Source organism: Xyrauchen texanus, chromosome 34 (genome assembly GCF_025860055.1).
Source record: "Xyrauchen texanus isolate HMW12.3.18 chromosome 34, RBS_HiC_50CHRs, whole genome shotgun sequence".
NCBI lineage: Eukaryota > Metazoa > Chordata > Actinopteri > Cypriniformes > Catostomidae > Xyrauchen > Xyrauchen texanus.
The window spans coordinates 22932041-22959661 of record NC_068309.1 but is presented as its reverse complement, the minus strand read 5'-3'; the positions used below and the strand labels follow the sequence as shown (position 1 = coordinate 22959661).

The window sequence follows — 27621 nt, the reverse complement described above, 5'->3', positions numbered from 1 at the left end:
GTTACGTCATGACGCAACACCAATCAAGATTGGAATAGTTTCATTCATAATTCAGAGGCGCACGCTAAGGAGCGTTCCCCAAAGAGTCGTTTTCAACGACGCAGTGCAAGTTCCCTCGGAAGGGAACTGTGTCAGAAATTGTCAGCTTTCTGATACATTGAAAGATCTATCTTGTGTTGATATAATGCATTGAGCACAGCTGTAGTTTATATAAAAGGACTCTCCCCTGCAGAATGTTCATTATTAGAGGCAAAACAAATGATTCCTTGTCAAATAAAAATTATATATTTCTTTTACTGACAATCCAGCTCATATGTGATCAGATTTTCTGTAGCTATGGCCAGTTGTGCAGCAAACCAATAACGTTAGTGCGGCAGCAGTAGGAACACCCACTAGCAACAAGAAATACAGAGACTAGCGACATCTAGTGACACAATCGCTGACAGTGTGTACAGGGCTTTACGCTTCTCGCCACTGGAAAGACACTCTCAATGCAGTTTGTCATGTATTTCTATGTTGCCCTGAGACTATTGTGGTGCAAACAGCTGTTTACAGATACTATTTACACGTGGATCTAAACACTCTTTCCGAAAAATGTTCAATATTATCAAGCTTTGTGTCAATATTGGTGTAAAGGGATCAATGGAAAGGAGGAGGCGAGAACCGGCTTGACAATATAAATAATAGTTTAATGAGAAACTTAAACAAAAGACACAAACACACACATGACGGACATGTCCGTAAACGATCTCTCTCTCTCGCACCATCCTCCGCAGTCAGCCTTTATCCCTCTAGGAGGCTTGATTAGCCTTATAAGGGACCTGTGTGTATAATCACGACCTGGCCCCGCCCTCCGCCCTGCCACAATCGGTTATTAGCTTCGCTGTCTTAAAACTCAAATGCATGAATTGATACAAATATTATTCAAATAATGTAATGACAACACTTCCAGCCTAACACGTGTAATGGAAAATTGCGATTCTTATTAAAATATTTTACAATATTTCATTTGATGCTGCCATGAAGAATGATTCTCTTCACTTTGTTTATAATTTTTTTGCCAAGGTAATATAATTTCTATCAGGAAGACTCGCAGACTTGTTCAATTTAAGATTACATTTATTTGCTGAATATAAAACAGAAAAGTAATGTCTCTCTTTGGTGTAGAGATGGTGCCCCGTATGGTGGTCCGAAGAATTTGTACTCAGAACCATCATATCCTGCCGGAGATAGGAGGCAGGGGCGAGGAGCCTACCCCCATGCAGGACGGGACTCAAATGGTGGTAGTGGGGTGGTGGTGGTTGCTGTGTTAGAACACTGAAACAGCAAAGTGATAGATTGTGAGCAGATTTATAAAGCAATGGCTTACATGTGATTGGCTAGGAATTACCCAGCTAATGGTGCGATGATGTACAGCTGCTAGTCTTCCCACTAGAACTATGTTGCGCTTACATATACAGTATGATACAATGGTTCACAAATAAATGTATGAATTCACATTTGATAATCCTGTTTAAAAAAAGGAAAATTTGGGTTAGCCCATCTGCAAATTAAAAGAAAGCACAGGTTTAGAGTCTTCACAGTTTTTGGAAGTTGTTTGAATATGCAGCCTATATGACGCTATATAAAAATACTCACAAATTATACTCTCTAATGAATTGTGAATGGATAAATGGAAACAAATAAGTCCTGATTCGTGGGGGTCCTCGTGAAATGCTGAAAGTGTTTATCATGGTCTCCATTGCTGCGTCCCTCCAGCAAATCAGTGTTTGTTCATTGTTTCTTCTTTTTCTTCTCTTTTATGGCAGTTGGCAAAACAAGCTTAACTTGCCCTTGCCGCCTCCAACTTAATGGTTTTTACGCTAGGGAGAAAGAGCTCTGAGGCCTTCAGCTCAGCCCTGTTGAAATTCTATGGTTATAGTGCCCCTTAGCGTGTTAGAGCTGCTAATGACTCATTCATGCTGTGATCGTGGCGGTAGAAAGCCTATTCTGAATGAATAACCACTGTTGTATAAATACTGTGCACAGTATGCAAATTTTGTAATGCCGCATGAGCGACTAGTTTCCTAAATGAGCATTATACAACCAAGCACACTGCGTGGAATACTGTATCCCATCATGTAGTGCACTTGACTTGACCTTCCATTTTCATTATGATGAATAAATGGGAATCAATTACCACTACATATTTTAAAATTATATTTTTATTTGCATTGTGAAAAACAAGTGCATTTCCAGCATAGATTTCCAATTGCATTTATTTATTTTCTGGTGAATAACATAGCCATACTGGTCCACCAGCTAGGCCAGCACTAAACCAGCAACTAACTAGTATGAACCTGCTTGTACCAGCCTGGAAATTAATTGCTGGTCTTTGCAGCAAGGTAGCTACACACCCCTATCATTAACCTAATTGTGTGCTAGCAGTTGGCAAGCTTGCTGACTAGGATTGGGTTGTTGGAGACTCTTCAGTTGCAATATATAAAGATATTTGCATGTTTGTGCATTAGTGTATTTATAAAGCCTTCATCTCCTCATACAGCAGTGCTCTCGTTATAAATGCTGTGAGGAGTCTAGTGGAGAAATGGAGGGCTTAAGCTGGTGGGGCCACATTATGGAAGCGGAGCAGCAGCAGGCCAAGTGGAGTCAGCCACAGTGGTGCTACTGGTGCACTGTTCTGCATTGTTTCCTTTCACCTCTGCCAAGCTATCCCACTAAATCACTTTAACACCAGAGTTTTGCTCTGAATGGACTCATAAGAGCGTAATAAGCCATAGGCTGTGGCAGCCGAGGGGAGAAATCCTTTCAGCCCAGCGTCTGGATTCTAGCGAACAGAAAATAGTCCAATTCTGAGCTGTTAATTTAATACCAGCATGGCTGGAGTATATGAGATGGAGAGTGGCAAAAGTAAATACAGTGTTTGTAAAGTCCCACCACCCGTGGGGATCTTCATCTGTTAACTGATGCATCTGAATGTTTGGTGACAGAGCAATTTAAAGGTGTAATGTACAGTTACTAACCTTATGCCTTTCGCAGTATGTGCTATGTCGTAGAAGCAGTGGGTAGTGTGGTTTATAAGCATTGATTGAAACAGATTAATTTTTTTTTTTCTCAACTTCTATTTGTTTTCAAAACCAGTGTGTAGGGGGTTATGATGGGCATGGAGGAGGCGAGAACCGGCTTAACAATATACATAATCTTTAATTAAATAAAAAGACACACACAAACACATACAGGGCAGCTGCCCGTAATTCTCTCTCTCTGTCCCACTGGATCTCCAAACAGCCTTTATCCCTCTCTGAGGCTTGATTAGCCTGATTAGGGGCCAGGTGTGTAGCAGCACGACCCGACCCTACCCTCCGCCCTGTCACATTCCTCCCTCATTCTCTCAGGCCGGGGATCCCCCAGCATAATGTACCCCCTTTCCCTGGGGAGGGGCGTGCCAGATGGTAGGTTAGGAGCCCCTTCTCCCTTCGTGGTCGGCTGCTCCGTTGGGGTGGATGGTAGTGGCGAGGACTCGACTACGGCACATCCCTCCTCCTTCCTGGGTTTCAGCACCAGTGTATGTGGGTGAAAGGGAAAGGAGGAGGCGAGAACCGGCTTGACAATATAAATAATATTTGAATAAGGAAATTAAACAAAAAGACAAACACACATAGGTGTTGGACAGCTGCCCGTAAATCTCTCTCTCTGTCCCACTGCGGTCTCCAGTCGGCCTTTATCCCTTTCTGAGGCTTGATTAGCCTGATTAGGGGCCAGGTGTGTAGCATCACGACATGGCCCCGCCCTCCGCCCTGTCACATAGTGGTTCTCACTTGATATTACTTTGGCCATCAAGTGGTGACACAGTACTAGACATGTTTATTGTAAAAAGTAAGGAAAAACATCCTTAAAAAACAGCAAGATTGAAAGTGGGATATTGATTTATATAGTAGTTCAATAAACAAGTATATAATATTAAATAATCTGTGCTTCATTCCAAATAAAAAAATGCCCAGGTAGTTCATGTGCATTTGTTTTCCACCTGCAAAAATTGTTCCATAAGAAGCCAAAGCAGACAGCATAACTCCTTACAACTCAATACTATGCTTTGAACCAGGGGCGGATTGGCCATCGGGAATACTGGGAACAATCCCGAATGGCCGGTCCATTTCAGGCCGAAGACCGGCCGGTGGCCAAAGAGTTTTTTTTTTTTTTTTAATGATACGCGACCGGCCTAACCGGCCTCTCAGCTGCAGCGGAACGCTGTGTGTGTGTGATTCAGACCGGGCCAGACCAATACTTTCAATCTGAGGGGGGATACGAGCGGCCCCTCCCAACTTGGACTGATCCTCGTTTTTCCTGACATCCGATTGGCTCAAACTAGGCGCCGATCAAAGGAGTTTACTTTTGGTCATGTTTGGCGGGTTTGTGTGAATGCAACAGATACGAACGGTAAAAATGGCAAAAAGAAGGAAAGAAGAGAAAGAAATGGGTGGGGCCCGAAAAAATACGAATTAAAAAGAAAAAAAAAATTGGCACAAGAGGCAGCTAAATGCGCCAAATTAACAGACCTTTTCCGTAGCGGAAAGAGTGCTGTGGCAGCCGGAGGTGCAGATGAGGAAGGACCCAGCAGCATGGACAGGACAGGTGCACGATTAGGGATATATTAGTGATTTATTATACACTGAAATTGTTTATATTTGCATTTAAATATAGGCATTTATTACATGGCTTGGTAGAATTCCAATGTAGGAAGAGAGAAGAGGAGGAGCAGGAGAAGAGAGGAGGAGGAGGAGGAGGCGGAGGAGCAGCAGAAACCAGGAAACAGACAGGTAGAGGGGCAGTGTGCAAGGCTGGGTAGGCAATCATATTAGGCATATCAATCAATCAATCAAGCTTTATTAAGGACACACACACACAAAATAGAAAAATACAGCACAATATTACATATTTACATATAGGATAAAATGCCAATAGTTAAACATACTAGATAATAACCTGACTGAAGCACAGATTGAATTAGAAAATGTATTATTCTTAGTCATATTTATTACTGATGTTCTTCTCATGTTCTTCTCAGCTGTACAATCAGTAAGCAGAGGCAGGGTCCAGCACAGGGGAAACTGAGCCAGGGAGAGTTGAAAGTGAGGACACACACACACACACACACAAATCTCTATTTTGTGGGACTGCATTGTGGTTTTTGAGTATCTGAGTGGGTATTTGTTAGTATTTGTAACCATTTTATCACTCTGACTGACTGTACACATGACATGCTGGTAGTTAGCAGTATACTAACTATACTGTGACTTATGTGTTCGAGATTAGGTTTTGCTGACCTGGTTGTGTTCAGTGCAGTGGTGACTTGCTTATACAACCTGAAGAGGCAGGTGTCATCCTAAAATTTCTTGAAGGTCTTCAGTGTAATCTGATTCTCTTTATACCATAAAAACACTATTAGAATTAAAATAACTGCAAACAATCCTTCTGCTCGTGCACCAAGGGCACTCGCGTAAAAGGCCTCTCCATCTTAAAGTCCCGGGCTGAATTTCAGTCCCAGTACGTCCCTGCTTTGAACTACACACAAAAAAAATTTGTTTACCTTAATTCAGTTGTATACATATATATATATATATATATATATATATATATATATATATATATATATATATATATATATATGCATAAATTGAATGAATTGAGTTAACCTAACTTAAATTTGATGTGTGTAAATTATTCTATTGAACCTTCTAGCTAGCAACACACACTTTAGCATACTGAGAGTTTATAGATTCCCAATCAGTCATTATACTGATGATCCCTCATCATTTACTTAGTGAGAAATGCAATAGATACTGATGTATCAGTAATAATGCTCCCAACCTCGACCTAACCAATTGCTCCACTTTTCTCCACAATGGTAAAACTTTTATATGAGAGACACTCCTCTAAATCCCAACATAACAGAACATTAAACACTAACAAGTCTCCTAACCGGAATAATTTACTCTCCCAATATGGTTCGATGCAAATCCCCTGCCTGGTTACAGCAAGATATTGATCCAATGTTTTATTTTAGTCTTAACACAATTGGATTAAGTGAACATAAATGGATAGTACACAGTGAAATAAAGGTGACACCAAACGCTGAAGAAATATGTTGCATTAGCTCATTTTAAGTTAATTGAGCAAGCCGTAAACATCCTGCTGAGTGAACATCATCTGTTAGAAGTCTGAATCCATTTGAACATTTCAAAGCAATGTGATCATATCACTGTGTTGAATGGCACTTGGACTTTATGCAATATAATTATGTTCTCGTCTTAAATATATATGTATTAATTTGATTTCAAGTGTACTGGCTTAGTATTTTCAATTGTGCTGATTTTACCTTTTTTCCAGTGTAGTGGTGTTTTGTTCATGAATGAATCAGTGTTTTTGAAAAAATCTTAACAAAAAAGTTAACAAATCGCTCTCTATCACTTTCATTGCTTTAGTGAGGAACAACTATGTTTTAAATTATCAGTTGAGTCAACGATTAAATGACTGACTCATAACATATAAGATGCTAATTTTAGCCACACACTAGCATAAATATGTGATCTCCAGAAATGTTTACTGAATGAATCAGTGAATGAAATCTAAATGAATGGTGAATCAAATTCTCACAACTATTTGTAAATCCATGAACACATTGAAGCGGAGTGATGCAAATATTAAAGCATCCCAGTGCTGCTGGACTGTTTATCAGCACTCCTGGAATGCTGCATGTCCAATCAGATTTGAGAACCTGAACTAACTGTTGTATAATTTATGATAGCTTGTTTGTTTTGCTATACTAACTACGCACAATTATATGGTTTGTTTGATTTCAGTATTTGCTTTTGTTTTTCCAAACAGACCTGTATCACTGTTTTTAAACTGAAACCTCACACCTATCATTTCTATAAAATGTTGCATCGCTACTGAAAATCATTGGGGAAACAGGTGCAACCATTGTCCATCAGAGTCCACTCAACGGCATTAATGGATTCACATACTCTCTTGAGTGTGCAACAAAAGCAGAATAGTGTGATTCTGTCTGATCGCCATGGCTATTCACTGCACATTACCACTATGATAAAAAGTAGCATTTGTTTGTGCTTCTTAATAGCATGCACAAACCAGAGCACCTGATCTCACAATCTGTGGGTGCTTTTAGTGCAGTTTCCTGATTTTACCCAAGCAAGCATGGTAGCTGGATTTCTCTCCTTACACAGGTGCCACGGCTGGCCTTTCTCTGGGTTCAGCATAAACTTGTCCGCTTCTCCTGTTGACACATACACAGGTCATTATGTGTAAACAGGCCTCTTGGCCACTCACTCAGCAAAAATAGGAGAAACTTCCTTGTACGATAGCTTTTATAGATCACCCTGGTAGCGCACTTACTCAATCCAATGAATAATAAAAATTATTCCAGTGTGGAGGCCACGGTGAATAATGCTGATTCTCTGTGCTGTATATTTCATTGCAGATAAAGTTATAATCAAGGTAATGGTATATTCATAGCATTCGTTGTCTCATACAAATGACTGCAACAGATAAATTATGCATAAAGGCATTCCATCAAGTCTGTCATCTGACCTCAGGTTACAGCAGGAGGAGAGGAGAGTGCTGCAATTGCCCATTTATAATCTATTTCTCGTTACCTCAAGTCAGGCCTCGGGTCAGGTGGTTATGGACTTAGAGCAAGTTTAAATAAGTCATAATTTGTATTTACATTAATTATTATTATTATTATTATTATTATTATCTTATATTGTAATCACAGACTGACTCAATGTTCAGGGGTGGCTCTGTGGAGGTCGTGCTATCTGTTGCAGGGCTCACTGTTCTTCTATTCTAATCTATTCTGTTTGCAAAAGGAATGTTTGGGAGTCTAAAATATTTTATTTCCTGTTGGGACACTAAAACTGAAGATATAAATAATCATCTTAAAGGAATAGTTCACCCAAAAATGAAAATTTGCTGATAATTTACTCGCCCTCAGATATATGCTTCTTTCTTCATCAAAACAGAATTTAAGATTTTTAGGATTTCATTTCAGGCCTCCTCCTTTAAACAATTTGATGCAGAGGTCGATTTGATGGTCCAAAATGTATATTTAGGGTGCATCAATATAATCAACAAAACATTATACTTATATACTTTTTAACTACAAATGATAACTTCCATACATCTCTGTGATACGTGCTCATAAGAGGGATGACGTAAGCTTGTTAGTAAGGTCACGCATCACATGAGGAGGCAGGAAGCGTGTCATTGTTTACAAGAGGAGTGCTATACAAAAGTTTAATTGTCTTTGCTGTAGGTATTTTTATAAGTGTATTATTCAAAATTGTCATTTAGTGTATTTATATACTTCAACCTTCAGGAACCCCAAAGAAAATGCACGCTGGGAAAAATATGAACTCTTCATCGATTGCCTATACATGATCATGAGCGATTGAAGCTCTGGCTTATCATGCGAACCTGAATATCAGTACACTCCTACATTTTCTCTAATATTGGAGGATGTATAGTGAACATTTTACCCCTGAGGATTTCAGACCATCGAAAGAAACAAAGGGTCGAAATCTGAATTCATCGGCTGTGCCAGTGCTGTTTCTCCAGTGAACTCTGGAATTTGTGAAAACTTTGTCATTGAGTGAGTATATTAATTTGTGTTGTTTAAAGGAGGAGGCCTGAAATGAAATCCTAAAAGTCTTAAATTCTGTTTTGATGAAGAAAGAAACTCAAGATACATCTTGGGTGGCCTAAGGGTGAGTAAATTATCAGCAAATTTTCATTTTTGGGTTGAAATATTCCTTTAATTGTTTTTATGAAACATCTTATGTGCCTAAGACATTTGCACAGTACTGTACATGCTGTACCAGATGTCACATTCTCTTAAAGGTTCCCCGAAAACTTAAATTCTGGCCATTTACTCACCGTCTTGTCGTTCCAAACCCGTATGACTTTCTTTCTTCCATGGACACAAAAGGAGATGTTAGGCAGGACATTAGCCTCAGTCACCATTCACTTTCAGTGCATGTTTTTTTTTTTTTTTTTCGAATGAATGGTAACTGAGGCTGTCAGTCTCTAACATTTTACCTAACACCTCCCATTGTCTTCAGATGAAGAAAGAAAGTAATATGGGTTTGAAACAACATGATGGTGAGAAAATAATAAAATAATTGTAATTTTTGGGTGAACTATCCCTTTAAGATGTGTACGGTGTGAAAAAGACATTCTTCTCTGCTCTGACTCTGTGTTCTCCTTGCTATTTAAATTCAAAATGAATTTTAACTCCAATACCTTCATTAGTGTGTTTGTTGTCATCTACTTTGTCACAGCACTGTGCACGCCTTGTGATCAACCTATGCCTTGGGGATTTTGGATTTTACCTTTATGGAAGCGTCTTGTGCATCAGCCTAATGTGTGTGTACAGCCATCCTATTGGATAAGCAACTGTTAATGCATGATTATTTAATTTACTTTCAACGTGGTCCAATCTAATTTGGGAGCAGAATAATTACCTGGCAATCAGACTCTTAATAGACTGTGACGAGGTGTTGATTCAAAACCCAGGTGAAGGCTGCTACCCCTTTAGCTACAGGATTTTCAAGACTAATGTAATGCCTCTGGAGAGCAGTGAAGGGTAAACTTCATGGTATACTTATATATGCTTTGGAACATGAAAGCACACTTAGAGGTCTGCCTCAGAAGGAGGGCATATCACATTTACCAACCGTTCCACAATATATGTGAACATGGAACCATGAATAGCCCCTACCGTCACATTGTGTAGCAATTCAAGCACACAATGGCAGGAAATCCACAGCCCAGATTTGTTTATCTGGAGTTTAAAGGGATAGTTCACCAAAAAAATTAACACTAAGTATCAAATATATATTTCCATTATAATTGGGATTTTAAATGGAAGAGCAGGAGATTATTGGCAGAGATACAAAGTTTTAGTCTGATGCATACATCATATATCTAGGAGATGCTTTTTCTCCACGGCCACCTAAAAATATCCCAGTTTGAGCTAGATCTACGTCTCCGATGGCTTTTTGATGGAGTGTTTCAGAGAACCGACCATCATCTCTGCCACACTCCAAGTAAGGAGCAATGAGGACACCTGCCCAGTGGGTCTCACGCTGTCCTCATCCCATTTATAGCGGCATCTTCGCTCTCCACGTCCTCTGTTCGGCCTCTGACTCACTCATTCTCATCCCGCTGTCCTCTTCATTTCCTCTCACGTCAAAAACCTTGGGCAGAGATTGGCCCAACTCTGGGCCCAGCGTGAGGAAGGGGCTGCAGAGAACCTGGTTGCCTCTAATTGGAAAGCTAATGTGTTTGTGTGCACCGCTAGGTGACATGACTCACTGTGCCTGCTAGCGTCAAGTCTAGCCAGGGCTGTTTACAGCAGCGACCCAAAGCCTTCACCTCCACCCACTCATGCATTTCAAACCCTCCATCAACAGTATGGAGATGCTTTGTGGGTAAATAATAGTATGCATGGCTGTAACCTTAAACAATAGCCTGGTGAGTTGCAATTCGCTTCCTCTCACGGTTACATGGTCACAGGCCAGTGACCCTCAATGTTTCTGACAGTCTTGCCAATAGTTTCTAAGGGAGTGATGAGTTGAGCAGTCTCTATCAGAGAGAGCAGTATGATTTATAGAGGCTTGGTAATGATCGGCCAAACAGAGATGAGGTTTAAGCCTGGCAGGACACTGGGAGGAAATGAGAGATGCAAGGAACGCTGATGCTGCAGATGTACAGCACAATGCAGTGAGAAGTGGGGGTGGAAGCACCTGGGAATTGTGGGAGCTGCTTTGTGTTCAGCTACCTACATGTTACTGTACTGGTAACTTGGAATGTCTTTTTTTATATATAAATGCAACTTGTTTACTGTGGCAATGGCGATTCTATACTTAAAATTATTTTAGGGTGTTTTCAAACAGCTTTTAGTGTAGACCAAGTCTGAGTCTTTGACATCAGAGTTTGGTTCGCTTTGTAGGTGGGAAAGCTACATATATATTTCTAAACTCTGGTGTGCATCAGCAAAATGCTTCAAAAGGTGGTATGGGGTACAGGTCATGGAAAATCTGGTATGGTTTGCAGTCGATACTGAAAACAATCCGATTGTTCTAAATCCCATAAGTGGAAATGGGAAAAATTAAACTCCAGTTTGTGTGTGAAAGCAGCCTAAAGGGGTTGGCTCTGTACACTTCGCACTCCATTCAATGCCATTTAAATGCATCCAAACGCAGAAGACCGGAAACTCAAGCTTGTGCGAAGAAATTTCATATGCCGCGGCATACCAAATGTGGTGAACTCTGACATGCTAATCTGGATGATGAGAGGATGCGTAACCAACAGAATATCACAACGTGACTGAGCTCTTGGCTATTTGTTTTTTGGGAAAATGTATTTACTTAAGACAGAAATCCTCCCGCGTGACATCATATCCTGGTCATGTTCAAAGCCCAGTGTGACTGCCCCTTTAAAGGGATAGATTACCCAAAAATGAAAATGATGTCTTATTTTACTCACCTTGAAGTGGTTCCAAACCCTTATGTCTTTATTTTCTTTAATTGAACACAAAAGTCAATTTAAGGCAGAATGTTAGCCTCAGTCACCATCCACATTAATTGCAGTTTTTCCACACAATGAAAGTGAATGGCAACTGGGCCTGTCAGTCCCTAACATACAATGTAACATTTCCTTTTGGCTTCTGCAGAAGAATGAAATTCATACAGCCTTGGAACAACTTGAAGGTGAGTAAATGATGACATCATTTTCATTTTTGGGTGAACTAACCATTGATAGTGCATTCAAATGCAAATACTGTTTTTCATACATTCTGTTTGTTGTGGGCTGTGTGTGGTTGCTTAGGAGTGAGAGCATTATATCTAGTGCATCCATCATGCACACCCCCACAGTCGTGGCCTGGGAGGAATGGTATTTTAGTAACAGTATCAGGCCCACTGCAGGTGCCTGATGAATGAACCCTCTGTGACGCTGGCCCTTCTCATCCCTCTTCCGGTACTACTTGCATTAGCAGTGATCTGCTCAGACTGATTATGACTTGGTCTGCCCCAGCACTTAGCACCCGCGTACTCGATGTGAGATGGATAGAATGTCTTCCACAGGTCAATGGTGAGATGTTGGCGGAGAAATCCGGTCATGTTAAGGAAAAGACAAGTGTAATTTTTCTCCTCCAGCACTAGCTGCACTGCAGTGCAGCTATATCTATGTTAGTTTAGCGAGTGAGCGCATGGGCCACTGTGGACAAGGCCATTACAAAGATGATTGGGGCTGTTTGGCCATGTGGCGGACAGGGTTGTGTTTTTCACCTCTGCGCAATGCCAGTGGGCCGGTTGATGTCCGGAGGGCAGCAGTGCAGACAGGTTGTCCAATCCGCTTCTCCTCAGCTGGACTGTGCTGGACTTCTGCTGGATTTTATGCAGGGCCCCAGCTACACCTGATTTACACATCACTGGACTCTGCTGCTGGCTCAACTTGGCTGACAGAGCCACCCGTAGCCCACCAGGCAGCCCTCGGCCACCCACCCCCTCCTTCCACTTACATAAACACACACACACAAGAGTGTGAATCAGGTGCAGGATGCTTTTACAAGGGTAAACACGTGCACAAACTCTAATGAGGCTTCATACCAAATGCTCTGTTTTGCTTGGACGGAATCCATAGCGCTCTCAGATTCAGACATCAACTGTTATGATTATATCATGTTTTAATCATCCACAATGCAAAATATTATAAATCTGACAAATGACTGAACATGCATTATGATAATGAAGTAAAAATGTATCATATTTGCTAAGTGATTTGTTAAATCACTTTTTTTAGGATTACTATTTAGACTCCACATTGAAAGTTTGGGATTCATAGTCTGATTTAAACCTGGAAATAAGCACTATATTAGTAATGTTATGATGCAAAATTAACGGTTTTGTGTTAATGTACTACAGTACATGTAATCTGAATTAAGTAATCAGATTGCAAAAAGCAAGTACTTGTAATTAGATTACATTATATTTAAAATATGCATAATCAGAAGTTACTTTTTATAGATTAAATAATTAATTACATATTGATTGCATTAGGGAAGGATCTCAGGAACTGACAAATGGCAGATTGTCTTAATGTTTTATGAAAGGGGTGTAAATTGGTTCTTAATATACAGGGTTGGGAGGGTTACTTTTGAAATTTATTCCACTACAGATTACAGAATACATGCTGTAAAATGTAATTTGTAAATGATTCCGTTAGATTCCTCAAGGTAAGTAACTCATTCTAAATACTTTGGATTACTTCTTCAGAACTGGTAGATTTTTTTTTAAATTGTTTTGACTATAAAACCTCTGTCAGTACAGTAAGACTAAATTAAACTTTCAGCAAAGCACGCAGTAAGTAATTTCAAAGTAATTAAAAATGTATCTCAGAATTCAGATTACAGAAATAATCTACTTAACATCAGGTTTTGCACTAACCCGTGTTTTGCATGCCAGCTCAAGTGAAAGAATGTTCAAAGAATGCTGTCATTGAAGAAAAAGGTGGCATGAAATTGTAAAATTCATGTACATCTTTCAATTAAACTTTTCACACATTATTATTCTCATAATAGAATTTGCAAAAGAAAAATAAATCTTAAATTAGAAAAAATGCTAAATAATAGCACAAGTAGACTCTATAGCACAACAGAATTGTACACTTTATTTTGCTCATCTAGAAAATTGCTAATTTCCTTCTGCTTCCAAATGTTGCCTTACAGTTACACATTGTTGCAGTTATGTTAGGTTAAAACTGGGATGTCCCGATACCATTTTCTTTTCTTTTTTTGAGAACGTAAAGTATTGATACTTTTTTGTTTTCGTTTTTTTTTACTCCATATCAACAGTTTATTTCAATTTTATCATCAAAATTGTGTTTAAATAAAATTAATTAATTAACTTTAATCAAATAAACATATAACAATACATTTTCATCATGATATTGTATTATTTTTATCATATGAAGTGATTTTATGCAGAGCCTAACAGCATAATCCAAATAAAACATTTGAGATTTGTTTTTGTTTTGTTTGTTTTTTTTTTTTTCAAATAAAATGCTGCATAACAGAGCATCACAGAGGTGAGATAACGCTTAAGTATAATAAAATTACTTTTAATAAATTTGTATTTGTACTAGTAGTATTAAAACAGTGAATATTACATAACTATACAGTAGTGATCCTATCAAAGTCTATAAAAACGGCCTGATCATCAACGTTAGGCGTGTAAATATTAGCCAAAATAAGATTTTGCCCCTGAATTTCTGCTTAAACAATAATGACTCTTCCTAATTTATCTTTAATCTGTTTGAGATATTTGAATTGTAGATGCTTACTTATCAGTGTAATGACTCCCCTGCTCTTAATTGAGCCAACAATAAAGAAAAAATATAAACCCCATATCTTCCCAAATTTTTCAGCTTCCTGCAGGGAAAGATGCATTTCTTGAAGAAACACTATATCATATTTATTATGCTTAAGAAGATAAATAACATTCCTTCTTTTATGGGGTGCCCCAACCCATTTACATTCCATGTGGAGAGAGACAATCAACTAATATTAGCATTTGACATTTTGGCATATTAGAAAAAAATAGATTGTGGGTCAAAAACAAAATTAAAAAGACCACATTCCAACATTAGTGCAACAATCAAACCCCAAACTTCCCCCCGAACCAAACAAACAAAAAATATAAACGTGCTCATTAACCCTACGCAAGACAGCACCAACTGGCATCCATCCCTCTAAACTCAAACAGTCCATGTACGCCTACAAGAGCCCCCACAACAACTTTGCCGTCGGATTGCTCTAGTCCCATGATTGTATAAAAATTTTAAGCCAGAATTACTCAACAAAAGATCATCTATAAAACAAACTCCAGCCAATAGGCAGAATAAACACAAAGAACGGGTAGATTCATCCACATAACTGTCCCTAAGGTGTGTTCCTCCACAAAACAAAAAACTCCAGCCGCTAAACAGAACCAGCACAAACATTTTTTTTTTCCTCAGACAGTCAAACGAATGTTTAGTGAGACAGCCCATTCAGCTGCTGCATGAGTGCAACAAATTACCTAATCATTCCAATGACGTGCAAGAAATACTTCACAAAACAAACTCCAGCCACTAGGCTGAACTAGCACAAAAAGAAACATAAAAGACGCTCAGTTTCCTCGGACAGTCAAGTGGATATTCAGTGAGTTGGTCCATTCGGCTGCAATGTTAGTACCACAAAATAACTTACTCAGTCCATTGGCTTTCTTAAGGACATCACTTGCGGTTGACATGTAAATATTTTACTGCCATCCTTAGCATCTATTCTCAATTTGACCGGCAACATCAGTGCAAAAGTGACCTTCCGTTTATGTAAGAGTTTCTTGCCTTCCATGAATCAAGCATGTTTCACTCTGGTCGAATTTGCAAAGACTGGGAACAAGAAAATTATGTGGTTCTTCCAAGAAAGCCTCCCTTTACACCTCGCCTCACATAACACAAGATCTGTTGTGGATGATCTCAGAAATTTGGCTAGAACTGATCAGGGCCTGTCTCCCTCAGCGGATAGCTGAGCCGGAACCCTGTGAGCTCGCTCTATTTCCAGCTTATGGCCTGCTATGTTGAGCAGACTCGGAAAGATCCCGTCCAGGAATTTCACCATACCCTGACCCTCTGCTCCTTCAAGAATTCCACCGGCTTCGGTTCTCCATATCTTCCAACTTCTCACAGACATGCTCCAAATCCACCTTGTTCGCTAGCGAATTACCAGATAATTCCCTCTCTCTGTTTCTCGACATCCCCACTCTTAGATGATAGTGATCAATCGATGTATTACAGCAAGATCCAAGTCAGCAACGACCTTCGTCAGCATTGCATTTTTTAGGAGCTTGTGTACAAATACATGAGCTTGGTATCGGACCTGAATGTGATACCAGTATCAGTATCGGAACATCCCTATTTATAAACCAATTATTATGATGATATATCACTTGGCCCTATCGCTCTGAACCTGCCACCTCCCTCTGCACATCCCCACATTCACCTTACAGTACAACGGTAACACCACGCCCCTTTCTGTTTTCCCATGAACACTTTAACCCCCTTTTTAATTAGGATTTCTATTTCAAACAAAAGCTTCTCCAAGGAGTGTCACCACCAATTTCAATGTGTCTGTGTTCACTCGATTTCATGCAAAAATTAAAATGTACAACACAATTTATCTCATTTTGTTAAATCATGCCAATAGCTCTTGGTCATTTTCTTATGGAAATGATCCATCATTCCTTCAGTGACAATTTGCTGTCACTTTCCCAAGGTATAAAATTATGCAGCATTAATGGATTTTAGACTCTATACTTCTGCACCATTTAGAAGTAGTCTTTTTTATATCATCCAGCCCTTTGAAGTAGTTTTGGTCTACAGAAGGAGCATGAATCAGTGGACTTTATCTGACACCCAGATCAACTTTATGTGCACTAGAAAGGTGTGCTTGTAAACAGTGCAGAGAGTTTTAGAGTGAGTCTGGCTGTATCTTGGCTCAGCACCTGCCTTTGGCTGGTTTCAGATGCCTTCCTAAATTACTGAATGTTCCACATGAAAAGATTTAATCTCTCACTTCTAAGTGGATTCATTTAAATAATTTGTTTATTAGATTATTTCATGGGTTTTTGCGACCCACAGCAGTAAATTCAAATGATCAAGAAATGGTAGAATAAAATGCACTACCGATTGACTGGAACTTGCAGCCAACCAGTATATTATCATGCTGTAAAACCCCATTTTAAAATGGGATGCATACATGCTACATGTAAAAAAAGTGAATGGATTTTTCATGTTCTTTTTTTTGAGATACCCAAAACAATTTAGATGATGTAACACAAAATGTATCCCATCAATTCCACACCCTTACCGTATCTACGGACAAGTCCATGCATCAACTGCAGTGCTTCACTCTCTAACCCAACTTTTAAAATGGCAATAGGGCTGTGATCATCCCTATATCCATAAAATTGGCTCAGTTATTTCAAGCATGATCACATCAGTGGGGAAAAGATGAGACACAGCTTGCATATAGTCTGTAGACCTTCATCCCCCCCACCCCACCCCCAAACTAAGAGGATTATACAGCATCTGATAAGGCAGATGATGACAGTACTACCATGGGTTATGAGCTCAGGATGTGACTGGCATAAGCAGTGGATGTTTAGGGCTCTGGGGACTCATAATTTTTCAAATTGAAAGAAATTACTTATATTTAGGTTTAACATTTTTGCAGTGAGGAAGCTTACTGTTTGTGTAGGTTGGCTGACATTTATGATGCTATGTTAACGTTTGGAATTCATCATTGTTTAGCCAATTTAAAGCTGAAGTATTTATTTGTTTTTTTTCACATAATATGCAGAGACAACTAATAAGACATTGTATGCAAAAGTCCCCACTTCACGCATGTGTGAGGCGAAGCAGTCTGTTTAGTTTTTCACATGTGTGCATTCTCAGTTCTCCATCTTCATTGCGATAGAGTTACACTGTCTCCTGGCTTCATCTTTATTTGTTTAAAAGTCCGTTTTTTTTTTTTTCGTTTTGTAGTGCTGCTGTGCGTTTATGATGAAATAAAAATATTTAGCACTGTTCCAATATGTTTTAAAGTGTCTTTGTATGAAAGAAACATTTCAATGTTATCATCACGATTATTCTTTATATATATATATAAAAAATAATGCTTTAAAATAATGAACGCAAATAATCGCAAGCCAAAGCCTGTATAAAATCCTATGACATCATTTTCAATTCCCGTTACACTGTAATATATATATAACATATTAATGTGCTATGCTATGTTTGGTTCTATATGCTTATTTTTAAAAAAATTCTGACGCAGCTGTACATTGACGGGTCCTTAAACAAGCCCTCATAATAAATCTCGGGCTGATTGCTGTGAACTGTATGCCAATGATTGAATTATGTTCAATTATATGGTAGTAAACAATACATTGTATTCTAAAGCTGTTTTTTGTATTGTCTTATCAATTATTAACTCCTCTGCCACAAGAATGTAATGCATTTTGATTATCTGAATATTTTTTATAATTGGGGCGTGGTCGTGCATCGGTCTGCGGGAGAGAGAGAGAGAGAGATGTAAGTCTTGTCACCTGGTTTCTAATCAACAATAACACCTGTGTCTTGTTATAGTGATGCGGAGAGAGACATAAAAGGAACGCAGAGTACCCAGAGAGGGAGAGAGAAACCTGCAGACCGACATACGACCACGCCACAATATCATTTTTAAATTTTTAAAGATAACTATGTATAATTATTTCATCATTATATATTGAATCATTGTTATATGAGGGCTTTCTCAGCAAGTATTTGTATATGCGATTAAATGTGATTAACCTGCAAGTTTCCATGCAGAGATTGCTTGCTGTTGTAACATGAATTTGGAATTTCCAACTTTCTACTTGGAAAAGCCCAATGGAACAGCACTTTAGTTTGTGTGGTAATCCTCAACTCTGATTTCAATGAGATGCAGTTGCGTGACGTCACTCAAATATATCGGTACCCAGGTAGATTTACACGCATTCTCTTTTATCCAAACAAAACTTGCAACAAAGTGTCCAAGTTCCTACATTTGTTGATCATAAACCTTGTTTAACAAACGTTTGCAGAGACAGATGGGTAAAATATGGTACATGATACTCTCTTTTGATAATCGTACACCTGTAGAACAAATGCTAGCATTGCACAGAATCATTTCTCCTCAGCAATTTGGTTGCTAGGAGATGTCTCTGTACACCTGCTTCTTTGTCCGTCATCTAATCAGTGGAGTCCATGTATAGTCGGTGATCGGAGGTATCAAGAATCGAGAAAATCACACATCTGACTTTAAGATTGCAGCATTAGACAGAGAAGATGCTGGATTTGAGGGATAGAAAAATGGTTTGTTGTACTTATTTACTAAGGTATCATTTCTTAAGCTGATAAAACATTTAAAAAGATACAGAAGTACAAAAGAATCCCTGTGGATTATGAAAATTGATAACCTAGGGCCTAAGTCGAATATATTGAATGGGAAACATGGTCCCATGTCCATTTACATCAAATTTGATATGACTATTCCTCTACTGTGACTAAGAACTATTAAATCCCTTCACTAAAATACACTTAAAAGGAAAGGAAATGCGCAGTGATTGGTATCTTGCTCTTTAAATGCTTCAGCGGAGACGGTACTTTAACATTGTGCCCTCAGATGTATCTGTCCAGTATTACTACTGAGGACAAATGTGAGCTGTCCTAATTGAAATTAAAGCCAACTGCTGATGGAGTGGATCCTACCATGCCAAAGGGCTGGCTTTTGCACAGGTGGGCCTTTACAGTTCACTTAATGGGAAGAAGTATTTCTGTCACAGATGGTTGAGTTCATTTCTGGTGGCACCTGGCCCCCAGACACACACACCCCCACACTCACACACATGCTTGTTGTACAGTCTCTTTGCCATTCTTGTGCCACCCACCATGATTGATGAGGCTCCTGGAACACTGACACCATGTGGGCAGGCCTGCAGAACACATGGACAGCAGCATGTTGCTTATTACACACTCTTCACTGCCTGCCACCATCCATGCGTCATGACTATGATTACTGTTTGCTCTGCTCTACAAGTTGATGGTAAACGGCTTTTGTTTGATCAGCCTTGCTTGGCCCAGTGCTAATGATTTTCAATGCTGGGCTCTTACAGGAATTAATTTGTTACCCATGAGTGAGTTCTTTGGTCTCAGATCATTTACCACTGGGGTTAATGTTTGCCAGAGTTGCTGTATTTAAAAATTGCAGTTGTCTTGAACCGATTAAAGGACCTGCATGATTAAAAACAAGATTAAATATCAGAATTGTGATACTCAAAGAAATAGTAAGTAAGGGATTATCAACACTCAACTGGTCACGCATTGCGGAAGGATCTTGTATCACCCTGACTTATTATAAGGCTTCACAACACTTCACAATATATAATGCAAGTCATACCTATATAAACTACAGTACTTTATAGGGTTATTTTGTCCTTTATGGAGCTTGACATCCCCTTGGTCATTATATGTTTTCATTGTATGAAAAAAGCAACATGAGCACGTAAGAAAACAAGGGTTTGGGATAACATGAAGAAGAGTAAATGATTACTGAAATTTCATTTTTCTCTAAGCTATATCTTTTTTGGTACCAAGATCCATATCCTGTTGGTTTAACATTGTTTGCTTTAATATACTCTCATCGGACAGGAACGGAACTAGCTCAGGCAGCATTTATTCTGATAAGCGAGAACCCACTATAGATGGCACTCGTATCATTTCCTGAGTTCTTAATACATTCCCCCTTATCTTTTGTGCCACAGACAAAGAAAAATATAATCTACATTTTCATGTATCAAGACATAATAGAAGTCCTTTGTAAAGGTAGAAACCTCAAATGCAAACTTACCTTTGCCAGATAAATAATAGGCAATAGAATCTACTTAACCTGACAGATGATCTCTATACTGCAGTGTCTATGGGTGAGTTCTCTAAGGTGCAGCCGAGCATGTATTCACACTTCCCTTCCTCTCCTAAAAGCAATGTGAGGTGCTGTCACTTTAAGTTGAATTAAATCTTGCAGATATCTCAACCGCGGGCCATTAGTTCCAGAGGAGGCAGGCATTATGAGTAATTATACCAAAACTGCCATTATTAATCCGGCCTCATCTTCCCTGGGGGCCACTGCACAAATGTCTTGGGTGGAAAAGCTCAGGATGCAGGAAAGTGAAGATGATGTCTCTTCCTCTGATACTTATCCTCACATTCTCATTATGCTGTTGGTTTTTGCTTCATGAATTACACAATATTAAGGATTAAACTAGATTCTTCATTGACTTCTGTGATCGGTCCTCCAGACCAGCAGGGGATTTTATAAAAGATTAGTCATTAGTGTGTCAGAGTAAACAAAAAACTGTGCCAACATCACCAACAGCATTTAACTCATATTCAATGGCTGCAAAAATGGGCACTGTATCTAGCATCAAAGACAGGTTCATTGTGATCGGGCCTCTACATCACACAATTAAAAAATGTCTGAATGTCTTTCCATTAGATGCTAAATTTCAAACCAAGTACCACCTGTAAACAAATGATGCTAGATGCTTTTTTCAGTTACTTTCAACCAGCTGGTCCAAATGTGATTTTTAGTAGATGTATGAAGTCAGTGTCCAAATACCTTTTGTCTTTAACAATATGAGCAATATGTAAATTATACAGTAGATAGATAGATAGATAGATAGATAGATAGATAGATAGATAGATAGATAGATAGATAGATAGATAGATAGATAGATAGATAGATAGATAGATAGACTGCAGCATTTTGTTTATAACTTTGTCTCAGTGTCTGATAACAGCATGCTTTAATACTGTAAGAAGTTCAGGGTCTGAAGACAACAAAATGGACGTGATTGGTGCTTTACCTCCTTGTGAGCACCTTTATCACATGTGCTGTGTGCTGTCTGAACCCTCTGACTCTGAGTGTGGTGGCCAACAGCAAACACTGCCTGGTGGCAGATGGTTAAACTCAGGGACACCTCAAACCCAGAAGCACATGGAGCCTAGATATCATCGTCTCTTATCATGCTGAGCAACCCCAGGGTTGACAAATTGATTAATACCAGCCTTTAATCTCAGAGAACCCTTGTGAAGATATCATCAGTGCTGAGGAGAATGTCCCCAATCCACCCTTCTGTCAGTGGATGACACCACCTATGAATTACAGACCCCTAATTCTGCTTCAGCCTTCATCATCATTAAGCTTTGATTTTATCTGAGCCTCTTTACATAACTAACGATGATCTCTCTGGAGCTGGATATGTCACCTACCTCTATGCCCAAAAACACCACAAGACTAAACTTGTAAATATATTGTAAAGGCCAGTTCACACTGCCCCAACAAATGTCAACAGGCACCAACACTTCAAACATTCTAAAGTTGAATATTTTATTTAGAACTGTCATGCTCACAATGATCCAACAAACACCAACAAACTTGTGTGTCATTGTTCGCCTTTGAAGAAGATGACTGACTAGGAAGAGATTGAGGATGAAGCCAAACATGCACGATTATATATAATAATATTATGCGCTATTAATATTATTAATTAATTAGCACGTATGACAATTTATTATTGTTGCATTTTCTATGTGATTTGATGCCATTTGAGAAATAAAGAAATGTTTTTCATGCGAGTGAGAGAATATCTGTCCGAGACGCAAACTCTGCATCTTGCATATTTGAACGTATTCCCTCACGAATGTCATCCATACAAACTGCTGAACCCAACACTAACATAACATTTTGTTTTCTTTTATTAAGAAAGGAGCGGAAAGCTCTAACAAGTTCACTACAAAAATGTTATTAATCGTGACTGCATTTCTCCTGATCTACCAATGCAGTTGTGGCGCACGCGTTCATTTTCTATGCATTCACTTACCTCATTGTCAGGGGAACTGTTCGTGCTTGAGTCAAATTGAGTCAGAGTTTGTTGCAGGTTGTTGGCAAATCAGACCAGATTGCTCAAACATTCCAAGACCCGACAAACACAATTTAACATCTTCAATCGGGGAGAAAAGAAACCAAAAACACTAATAGGGTAAACACTCTGATCTGACAAAACTCACTACTGTTGGATGTATATAATTGTTGGTGTTTGTTGTCATTTTTTTGGGCTGTGCAAATTTTTTATTTTTTGATTATTTGATAATTTTTTTAAACCATCCTAAAAGGGATAATTCACCTTAAAACGTAAAATCAGTGATATTTACTCACTGTTATGTCGTTCCAAACCTGTACGACATAAAATAAGATTTTTGGCAGAAGGTTCAGTAAATCTCCTTTTGTGTTCCACAGTAAGACATATGGAAGACATATGGAGGGTGAATAAATGGTGACCGCATATCCATTTTTTGGTGAACTTTGCCCTTTATACAATTGCTTTCTATCAATACATACCAGATCCTTCTGTATGGATGTTTTTGTGCTTATTCAAAGCATGTCACCTAATCTCAAGGTTATCTCCTGTGTATCTGGAGCGCTCAGTATGCAGAGAAATGGGAATCGATTACAGTGCGATGGGCATCTCTCTCGGCCTGCCCCGAGGCTAAATCACGATGAGCAGGCCTTCGTGTTCATTTGAGCAGAGTCGACATTGTGGTTAACTGTGGCCGTTAGCAGCGCCTGACGTCAAGGATTTACAGGCTGCTGTTTGCCGTGACACAAAGTTGCCCCCTCCGCTGTTCCATTCTGTTCAATCAACCCAGCTCATTGGCGGTAGCCAGCCCCCCTCTCTCCCTCTCTCTGTCTGAGTAATGGCCTGCTTCTCCCATCCTTTCACCATGAAAGGTGGCTCTGGCTCTTTTCTGTTCTGCCTTTTTTTTTCCATGCATGTCCTTTCAACCGGTAAGGCAATTCTAACTGAGATCTCTATCCTATGTGATTTATCTGATGTATGATGCACAGACTCAGTCCATCTCTCTCTATCTCACCCCTCTCTCTCTCTCACACACACACACACACACTTTGATAGAAGGATAATCATTTTTAGTGTCTGTATATTTACTTATCAAAAACTTGTGCTCTTACAAGTACTGTAATATAATTCCTTAAAATGTACAGTATTGAATATTATGTCATCATTTACTCACCCTAATGTTGTAAACCTGTATGACTTTCTATCTTCTTGATCTGTTAGGCAGAATGCAAAAGGAGATGTTAGACAGAATGATAGTGCCAGTCACTATTCACTTCATATTTTTTCTTCCATAAAGTGAAAGTAAATTGTGTCTGAGCATTCTGCCATTTCCTTGTCATAATGTCTTTGGAAAAACATAAAGGTATGTAAATTATGATGGATATACAATTTTTGGGTGAACTATCCCTTTATCTTATTTGTATGACAATTTATTACAATTATTCTTTAGAAATACACACACACACATAAAACATAATTGTACACCTTGTTGTAAATAAAATGTTATTTACACCTTGTTGTAAATAAAATGTTCTATGTGAATGAATACACCTTCATTAGAAACAACTTAAACAAACATGCCAAAAAATGGACCCATTTAAAAACAATGGAAGAAATTAAACCTTTTAAAAAACAATAGAAGGAAAAGACGTAGGGAGGGATTTGTCATCAAATTTGGTCTTGTACTAAATTATTCATCAAGATCGGGAACCAACTACTGCTATCTTGGTCGCTAGGGGGTGGGTTGCATCTGGCACCAGCAAGTGTTGTCAGCTCTTCTGTGCATTTTTTTCCACACCGACTAAAATTAGACCACCTGTAAAATGCAAAAACACCATTTCTAAACCTTTCCTTTTTGCAACACTTAAGCCTTTCATGTTGCATTATTAAAAGCATAAGCAGTGTCTTCCATTTCCGCTTTCACTTGTCAAGTTCTTTTCACTGCAGCGTCGGGCTCTGGTGAACGTGTGCAGGGCTGTGAATTTGTATTCTCGGGTGTGTGTGCGCACCCGTGCAACTCATTCTTTTTCTTCTCCATCTTTTGGCTTCTTTCGATGTCTGCATGTGTGCTCATGCACTACGATCACCCGCTCTCTCCACACCCCTCCCTTCTCTCTCTCTGCCTCTCTCTCTTTTCCTCAGACACACACTGCACCGCTCTCATTCTCACCCTCTCTCTTCATCTCTGTAGCAATCTCTGGTTGAGCATCCAGAAGGAGCACAGTGCGTCCTATCCCACACGCTTGCGGCAAGCAGCGGTTGTTTTTTCAGTTTTTTTTCCTCCCCTATCTTCTTTGCTCTCAGTCCCAGCAATCCCAGGAGAAAAGCTATCGAGGATCACAAGGAGTGGATGCTCTAGCCGTTCCCTATTTAAACAGCATGCGTTTCACCACAGCGATGCACGCTAGGATTTTGGTCTTTCACACTTTGTCTGTGAGAGGCTGTTTTTGCTGGTAACATTGTCAGATTGGGCATATTAGCAGTTGAATGCTTTCGGAGAGGGGGAGGGGAAAAAGAGAGAGGAGAAGAGAGGGATAAAATGCAGTCCTAATCAATACAGTTTTGTCATGTCAGTGGCAGAGACAACAATCCAAGAGAAAGAGAGATTGGGATGCTGGTGAAAAACTGATCATCGGCCAGCTCTGCTCTGGGTCTTCCGCTTAAAGAGGAGTACACGGTGGAAAAGCTTTGCACTGTGTCTGAAGGCAGCGCATCAGGAGTTACAACTAGCTTTATTTATTTATTTGCTGGTTTCTCCCTCTACCATGTTGCAGCAGACTTCTCTCTCCTCTACATATCTTTTAGTCTTCGAAAAAGCAACGTGAGTGTTCCATTCTGCAGCCTCCCTTCATCAAGTCAGGGTCAGTGTCCTTCTTTCTCTGTTTCCTGCATCTTTTTCATTAGTATTAGAATAATCCTTTAGCCGCTGGGATGCTTCTTATCTCTTCCTCCTCAAGAGAGGAGCTGCCCTCTGAGGTAGAGCGGTCTAAGTAGAATGTAAGCTGTACCTAAATCTTGGGAGCAAAGGAATGAGAACAAGAAAAGGAGACACCTCCTGGCATCTCTTAACCTGGTGCATTTCTTCTTTCCTCAATTTAGTCAAAATCTGCACCCTGAAATATTGATTGGTGTTACTGTGATTAGAACCCTTTTGGGAGTTGCAGCGCAGATGATTATCGCCCTGACTTGATTGAGCCTACCATCCTCTTTACAGGTTTTTTTCTCTCTCTCTCTCATTCTGTTTTATAGTCGCTGAGCGTAAAAACCAGGAACTGCCCTTGGGAAGAAAGCAGTAGGTATTTCGCCTTGGATTTTGAAGCCAGACTTGAAAGGGATTTGTTTTTGTTTTTTGAGGATTTTATCGTCTCTTTGGGAGCCTACTGTGAAAGCCTTGGGGCTCTGGGTATCATAGAACTACAATCCCCATCACCGTTTTCTCTTCTCAATTATTTCCTTGACCCGTGGATAATGATGGACATGGGTAGCCCTCTTTGAGATGCACTCTTTCCAACGGATGGGACAAATGGGGTGTGAAAGGGCCTGTGGTGGGCCCTCCTGCCCTAGGCTGGAGGTGGTGCTGCTGGGCTGGGAATGTGGTGGAACCAGTTGGCTGGGCCTTGGCTCTTGGTGGAGACTGGCATTATCTCTGGCTTTGTTGGTCTCATTGCCGGACAGAACAGCCAGTGCCCGTGTGTCTTCCAGCCTGAGCACCACACGCCATGTCCATCACTTCCATAACAAGCATGGTGCTGTACCAATTAACATCAACAGGATGCATTTCCTCACAAGAGGAGGCCACGGTAAGTTCTTAACCTTATAGACCTCATCAGGTGTGATGTCAATTTGTAGGCTGACCCGGACATCTAATTCACCATGGTTCCTGGAATTTCTTTTTTGGATTTATGAACAATAAAAAGTCTTTGACTAAAATTACTTGAAGAGACATTCACGTTTTGCTCTACAACATACATTTCACATAGTCTTACCTCAAATGCAAATTTTTTTAAAGTGTGTTGCTGGCAAGTTGCTAAATAATTACTATAACTACCACATGGACGTGAGTGAATGTGCCTGATAAACAGACAACTATTGAGTGTGCTTACATGCTCACTATTATGCTGATTACTACCAAAAATCAGCGTTTTCCAAAAATCTGACTACGCAAGAAAACATGAGACTTAAAATAATCAGATTTTTTATTGCTTTTGTCATTAAAATGTAAACGGGCATGCCGACAACATTTGGGCAAACCAGTAAGAAGGGTGGTAAAGGTTTGCATGCAACGTGAAATTGGCGTAATTGGCAAACATATAAGTGTGCAAAATGTTTCATGGTTAAACAGTTTATGACCTTACTCTGATAGAAGAACATTGTTTGAGCGTTTACATGACCTCACACTTTCTCTGCTTTTTAAGCATAATTGTACGATTGTGCATGTAAACGCTCTCATTGTAGTCCTTATTTAGCATCATGTCAGCTACATACAAATTAGAGCAGCTTCAAAATTCATATTTGAAGTGTGACACAAAATGTGAAAGTCTCCTCACATCATTTTTATCACAGACCTTATTTTATTCATAAATACAAAACTGGCATTATAAAAGCCCATAGGAAATTCATGAGGGAACCCAAATGCTAATTGTTTTCCAGGTTTTAGGACTACAACCTGAATAGCTCTTCCTATGTTTTTCTACTCAAACTTTTCCTCAGTATTGACAGGGCTACTCACTAATAGTTCCTGGGTTTAAAAAGCTTTCATTTGATTATGGAGTATTATTACATTGGAGAGATGGATGTTAATGTGGCACATTGATGTTTCCAGGCATGTGCTGAACAGAGTTTCACTTAGAACGTCATGCATATGCTTTGATCTGTTTCTTTATAGATCTCATGGAGAGTGTTCTTGTGCTCTTAGAGCTTACTGCAGATCTTGAGAAAAGATGCGTTTTCTTGGAAGAATGTGTAGACAAGATATGCACCTTTTCATGATACACTCATGCTATTG

General features: G+C 39.4%; 1 protein-coding gene across 3 annotated transcripts in view; it reads left to right on the top strand.

Moving 5' to 3' along the window:
• LOC127627699 (neurexin-1-like) overlaps window positions 1-27621 on the top strand; it is a 527683-nt gene that overhangs the window by 311975 nt on the left and 188087 nt on the right. Inside the window, exons 1-2 of one of the 3 annotated variants that reach the window (XM_052104200.1) lie at window positions 24784-25437; window positions 25866-26416. The exons of 1 other annotated variant lie outside the window; for it this stretch is intronic. In XM_052104200.1, coding sequence (XP_051960160.1) covers window positions 26113-26416 — 304 coding nt within the window. In that variant the 5' untranslated portion in view covers window positions 24784-25437; window positions 25866-26112. Of the gene's footprint in view, window positions 1-24783; window positions 25478-25865; window positions 26417-27621 lie in introns of those variants that run through there. One more of the 3 variants, XM_052104198.1, reaches the window with a different exon arrangement.